Source organism: Prunus avium, chromosome 3, assembly GCF_965620075.1.
Source record: "Prunus avium chromosome 3, drPruAviu1.hap1.1, whole genome shotgun sequence".
Classification (NCBI taxonomy): domain Eukaryota; kingdom Viridiplantae; phylum Streptophyta; class Magnoliopsida; order Rosales; family Rosaceae; genus Prunus; species Prunus avium.
This window is the reverse complement of record NC_142286.1, coordinates 13,424,179-13,430,178: the sequence shown is the minus strand read 5'-3', so window position 1 is coordinate 13,430,178 and position 6,000 is coordinate 13,424,179. Positions and strand designations below refer to the sequence as shown.

Sequence of the window (6,000 nt, the reverse complement as noted above, 5' to 3'; positions counted from 1 at the left end):
TACTCTAATTTGACAAAAATTGGAGAATGTCCTTGAATTGCACCACATGGGTGAAAATGATCAAATTGAAACCACAAGACTTCAGTAGTAAAAGTGATAAACCACAGGGATCAAAAGTGAGGTTTTGCCTAATATGGAAAAGGAGTTTGAGAAATCTGAGCAATTGCCAAACGACGAAGAGAGAACTAGATAGTTAGAAGAGGTCGTGTTGATTACTGATTCTAAGCAAAGAGACAAAAGTCTCCTCTTATCCATGTTCCATACATATATAACAAATATTAAATCCAAAATTTTCCACAGAATTTCCAGAGCAGCTCCCAAATTGACAAACTTGCATTTAATTATAATACAATACTAAATAAACTAGGTAAAATTAATTTACCCTGAACAAGATTACAATACACCACATGCTGCCAACATAATACATTAAGTAGGTGTGCTTGATTATAAATCAAGGATAAACCTCGATGAGAGACCTTAAACCCAAACAGGGAGTAATCTTATAGTGGCTGAAACCTGCGTCAGAAAAGAGCTTAGCCCATTCTTTCTCATTCCTTTCTTTTCCTTTAAGCAAGACCATCATCATCATATCAAAGAAAAGTTGTGTTTCTCCAGATTCCTTATCTGTATTCTTGTTCTCCACCATCATGTCTACGATTATCACCTTGCCTTTCTTGCCCTCTCCTGTAATTGCCTCTTTACATCGCTCAAGTATTCTCACGCATTCTTCATCAGTCCAGTCATGCAATATCCACTGTTTGTCATACACAATCACCATACAAAATCACAAATGGAAATCTGTATTTAACAATATAATATCACTAAGGATGAGATGATTTACCTTCAAAAAAATAGCATCGGCCGCAGGAACAGCCTCAAACATGTCCCCTGCAACATATTCCAAGTTCTTACTCCCTTTTAGGTCAGCAACTACATGGGGGAGATCAAGTACAGTGCATTTCATATGAGGGAAGGCATCAGCAACGGACTTGGCCACGGTTCCCGTCCCACCGGCCACGTCAACCAATGAATCCACTCCTTGAAACACCCCCTTGCAGTCATCAATCATCAAGCTCGAGATCAACCGGGCATCGCTAGCCATGGCGTCATTGAAAAAATGGGCAAGAGTCGGGTTCTGTTTCCCATAATCCCAAAATGTCATCCCATGCACCACGTGAAACGGCGTAGGATTGTCATTTTGGAACCAAGTGGTCAAAGACTGCCATGGATCGGTTAAGATGGGATTGAGCATGGCAAGTAAGAAGGGCCTTGCGCTCATGGGATTGTCTTTCAGGAGGAGTGCGGAGGCGTCTGTCAGTGCGTAACCTTGTTCTCCGCCGCCACTCAGACTTTTTCTGGCAAAGAAGCCGGAGTGGACTAAGATTCGCATGAGGCGTGGGATGAAATGAGCTTTTGTTGGGGAAATTGGTAGTGCGGAGACAAGCTCGGAAAGAGTCATGGGTTGGCCATGTTTTTGGATGACATCTGGGATATCTAATTGAACTGCACATTTGAGGGACATAGAATTTATGAAGCTGAAAATGTGGTTCCAAATGTGGGCTTGTGCTTGGAGTAGCTCATGACTTGCTCTCGCTTCACTACCCATGCCTTGCTATTGGCTCAAGATTTGGTGAGAATTCAGATTGATGCAAATCTCTTTATAGAAGTGTGTGGAGTGGAGGGGAGATAGAGGAGCTTAATGCGATAAGGGGGAGAGAGAGATATTTGGAAATTGGGAAACCCATGGTTTCCATGTGAACAAACTAATCCACGTGCTAGACATGTTAATTCGTTCTTGTATTTGATGGTCGACTCTATTTTTCTTCTTCTACTGTATGCAATTACTGTTACGTAAACTTTTACAGCAAATAAATAATAATGATTCACAGTAAAATGTGGATTGTGCACGCAAGACAATAATTGAAAACAGACAAATATTGCTGGGGTCAGGAGAGCAACGGAATTATAAAACTAAACTAATCCACACAACATGAATCATGTAAAAGTCATTCATCTTTACTCGCTAATAAAGTGGTTATTAATATATATATATAAAGTGGTTATTAACATAAAATCATGTAAGGAGAATGCAAGTAGCTAGTGCAGATCAATAGTGAGATCGCACAAGAAAACACTAATTGAAAGTAGCCATTGAAAAAGGGTTTGACTTGCACATCAATAGTCTCAAGTTCGAACTCTCATACAGTGGCGGAGCCATGTAGGGACCGAAGGGGTCCCATGCCCCTTCTCAACTCTCTATTTTCTTCATTCTCTCGGTCTCTCTCTTCCCTTTTACTTTGCCAATATTTTATAACCACATCACTTAAAAGACGTCTGAATTTCATTTAAGTGATGTGGTTGTAAAATATGCTACAAACCACATTGGTAGTTATACAAGTGACGTGGTACGATATCAAAGAATGTCAATTCTCAAGAAAAAACGACGTGAATAAAAAACGCGCTAAACTTAAGTTGTCAAAAGCACGCTGATTTTATAATATAAAAAAACGACGTGGTTCAAAAACACGCTAAACTTAAGTTCTCTCTCAAGCTAATTTTTCACGCCCCACTCGATGAAAAGTCCTTTACCTCTCAATGAAGCCCTCTCCCTATCTATGTCAAACTCTCTCTCTCCCTCTCTATCACATCTATGAAGTCTTCATCTCCCTATCTTCACATCACTGTGACGTAGCAACACCATCAATGCAATGACGCCATCAACTACATCAGGGATAAATTTGGAACCCTAGACAATTGATTATGAGCCTCATTCTCTCTCTACCCAACAAATCGATGAATCATGCTCTCCCCTCTCAGCAAATCGAACGAATGGGTGAGGATCTCTCCCTCTCTCTCGTTTTCAGCATATCCCTCTCAACCACCTCTTCCTTTTCCTTATTTTTCTCATGATTTCATGTGTTCATGGAATAGATTTCTCTCTCTCTCTGATTTTCCTGTCTTCTCTCTCTTTTTGGTCGTAGATTCCTCTTTTCCTCTCTTACCAGCTCGTAAATCTTAGCGATGCAAATGTCTCAAAGGAGATCTAGCACATGGTGAGGTTCATTCACCAAGAAGCCGAGGAAAAAGCCAACGAGATCTTCGTCTCTACTGAAGAAGTACGTATCCCAATTCTATCACAACTCTCTTCTTTTTCCCCAATTGTTACTTTTTTCTAATAGCCCTAAATTTCAATTTTGGCAAAAAGTCGCTTTTGATCCTTGTAGTTTGACACTTTTACCACTTTGATCCCTGTTGTTTCAATTTTGTCCCTGTGATTTCAATTTGAAGCAATTCAAGGACAATCCTTAATTTCTGTCAAATTTTTTTAACTTCTGTTAGTTTTTTTTTTTTGGACGAAAGAAAGGATACTTCATTAACTTAGCAAGTTACAAACAGGCCCAATACAATAAACAAAATAAAAGCCCAACCATAAAACACATACTTTAGGCCCAACACAACAAAAAACCCTAAGACACACAACCCTAAAATCACACCCAAGAACTAAGCAGCCGCCGCTGCAACCCAATCTAACGTCACCGCCAGTAGAGGAAGGTCCATGAGAACCGACAAAGGAGATTTGAAGAGAGTGGATTCGGGGAAGCAAGCCACCACCGTGCATCAAGCTCAAGCGATTTGTGGATTGGTCAAAATTGACCATTAAATTACAGAGCCTACTCCTCCAGAGCAAAAGCTCTGATTTGAGGATGAATTGTAGGAAATGAGCAGCAGCAACACACCAGGAGACAACCAAGCAAAACCTAGGAAAAAGGAAGGGGTTTAGGGTTAAAGAGTTCGTGGGAGGGGAAGAGGAGTGGGCTGAAGAGGGGTGGGTGGATAAGAGGAGAAGAGGGAGAGAGACGTTAAATGGATGTAGAGGAGTGGGAGAGAAGAGATTGAGAAGATCTAGGCCAACATCAAGGAAAACTAACGAGAAAAAACACACCAGAGTGTGGCGGAGAGGCCACACCAGAGGTGGCAAAGAAGCCACCCCGAAGGGTGGCGACACGGCCAGAAGCTCAGAAGAGGAAGATGGGAAGGAGAGAAATTCTAGAGAGAAGGGGGAGCCTCTCTCTCTAAAGTTCTCTCGGCCATAAGAATTTCTTCTTAATTCATTTAAAAAAAATATATTAAAGACAAATAAATAAATAAAAATCTTCAAATTGAAAAAAAAAAAAAAAAAAAACCAAGCCAAACCCAATTCCGATCAAGAGAGCAAAAACCCAGATCAGATATAGTGTTGGGTAAACAAGATCTAATATTACCTTCCACAATACAGAGAATATTCCTCCAAAACCCATCAAGTTGAAGAAGAAAACCTAGATGCTATTTCTACACCATAATATTCTAACAAGATAGAATTAAAACAAAACAAGAAGAAACAAAAAAGAAAAAACCCAAATTCTTCTTCTCAACCACCAAGTACCAGATTTGTTTTAAAAAAAATAAATTGTTTTTTAATGATCTTCCTTAGAAAATAAGGGCAGAAAAAAAAGAATTAAAAAAAAGGGAAAAACGCGGACCATTATTGAGATCCATACGGTAATTAGAGGCATAAAGCAGTGGATTGAATGGTCATCACCACAAACCTCACCGAATTTGAATAAATCGAGGTCGTCCATCATTAGGGGCGGCGATAGGTTGAGATCGAACGGCAAATGAGAGACTCTTCGTAAGGACGGCGTCATGACTGAGCAGGGTTTGGAGATGTCATGCTAATTCCAATCAATTTTGGTGGCCTTCCTCTTCCTCCTGCTTGACATTCACTGGTTGTCTGCCGCTCAAATCTCACGGCCTGGAGTTCCGGGCCAAGGGGATATGCGTTAACACGCGGTTTCCTGCTTTTGGGTGCGGTGCGGTTGTGCGCGGGCGTGCCAGCACGGTCTACCGTGCGTCGATGTGTTGATGAGTGTTGGATGGATAAGTGGTGCGCCTGTTTGAACTCGTCTTCCTAATCAAACGATTGTAGCCGAGAGAGGAACTGGTCTCGGCTGTTAGGTTCACGACCTGAACTACAAGGCCGTTGAGTGATGGTGTTGGTGGTGGGTTTTGGGCGGTGCTCCGGGCGCTGCTCAGGGAGCGACGGTCGTGTGATATATGGGGTGAGTGAACGAACAACAAGGATGGTGCTCCGGCGCCTTGAAAATCAAGGGTCGTATGATATATTGATGAATGGGTTTTCCTTACAATCTAACACTACTCCTAGGAAAGCAAGTAAAGATATTGAAAGTGCATTACAGGAAAAAATAAGTTGCTCCGTGGGAGGCTTTGTTTTGGTGTTGAACCCTTTGAATGTAGCTCGAGTCTTGTATTTATAGGAAGAGTCTCTGGAGGAGTAATCGAGGCTAAAAATCTGCAAGGTGGAGCCTGATTGGAGCAAGTGGGCAGTCCAATCGACATTTGGGATCGTGAAGTATGGTGGTGTGACCCCAGAAATCCCGGTGAATCTCGGCCGCCGCTCTTGATCGTGGGTTCTGAGCTTCTGGCCGTGGAGACGCATTTATGGCCTGGATAGCTGGTGAACCAATATCTCAGGCTGTCAGAATTCTTGTGAGAACGTCCACGTCTAATCACTCTGATCCTCATCACCAAATCCTGATTTCAGTCTCTTCCCACCTTCCCTCATGCATTAAATGCTTCTTTGTGGCCAGTGGGTTTGCTGTATTAAACAGGCACTACTTCATTAAATGAAGCCTGGGACCCTGCTGTCACGTGATGATTTGCCTTTAATGCCTTGGCCGTGATTTTGTTCGGCCTCGGCCTCGGCCTGCGCTTGAGGCCGAGATGATCATGCCTTAGCATTTCTTCTTTTGTCTTTAGGAAGGCAAAGTACCCTGGCGAAACGCTGCGTTTCAGTTTTTACGAACAAGGGCCAGGGCCAAGAGAAGGGGCTCCTTTGGCCAACTTATGGCCGTGATTTATCAAGCACAAACACTGGTTCAAAATCCTGAAGGGTTTCTTTCCTCCCAATATAACCAAAAAAAACAAACAAACAAACAAAAG

At 42.0% G+C, this 6,000-nt stretch overlaps 1 protein-coding gene across 1 annotated transcript; it reads right to left on the bottom strand.

Moving 5' to 3' along the window:
• Nucleotides 1-267: 267 nt before the first annotated feature.
• Nucleotides 268-1,739, bottom strand: LOC110770988 (putative O-methyltransferase 3). The gene is made up of 2 exons (XM_021975209.2): nt 842-1,739; nt 268-754 (listed from the first exon to the last, which is right to left on the bottom strand). Exons 1-2 carry the CDS (start codon nt 1,604-1,606, stop codon nt 452-454), a joined length of 1,068 nt encoding a protein of 355 aa, XP_021830901.1. The 5' UTR covers nt 1,607-1,739; the 3' UTR covers nt 268-451.
• Between the last annotated feature and the right edge of the window lie 4,261 nt (nt 1,740-6,000).

What these genes read in the sequence shown, in the direction of transcription:
- LOC110770988 (XM_021975209.2), bottom strand. Translation starts at nt 1,606, where the DNA reads ATGGGTAGTGAAGCGAGAGCAAGTCATGAGCTACTCCAAGCACAAGCC. An exon ending in CCGATGCTATTTTTTTGAAG is followed by an intron (nt 755 to 841) that starts GTAAATCATCTC and finishes TATGACAAACAG; the next exon opens with TGGATATTGCATGACTGGAC.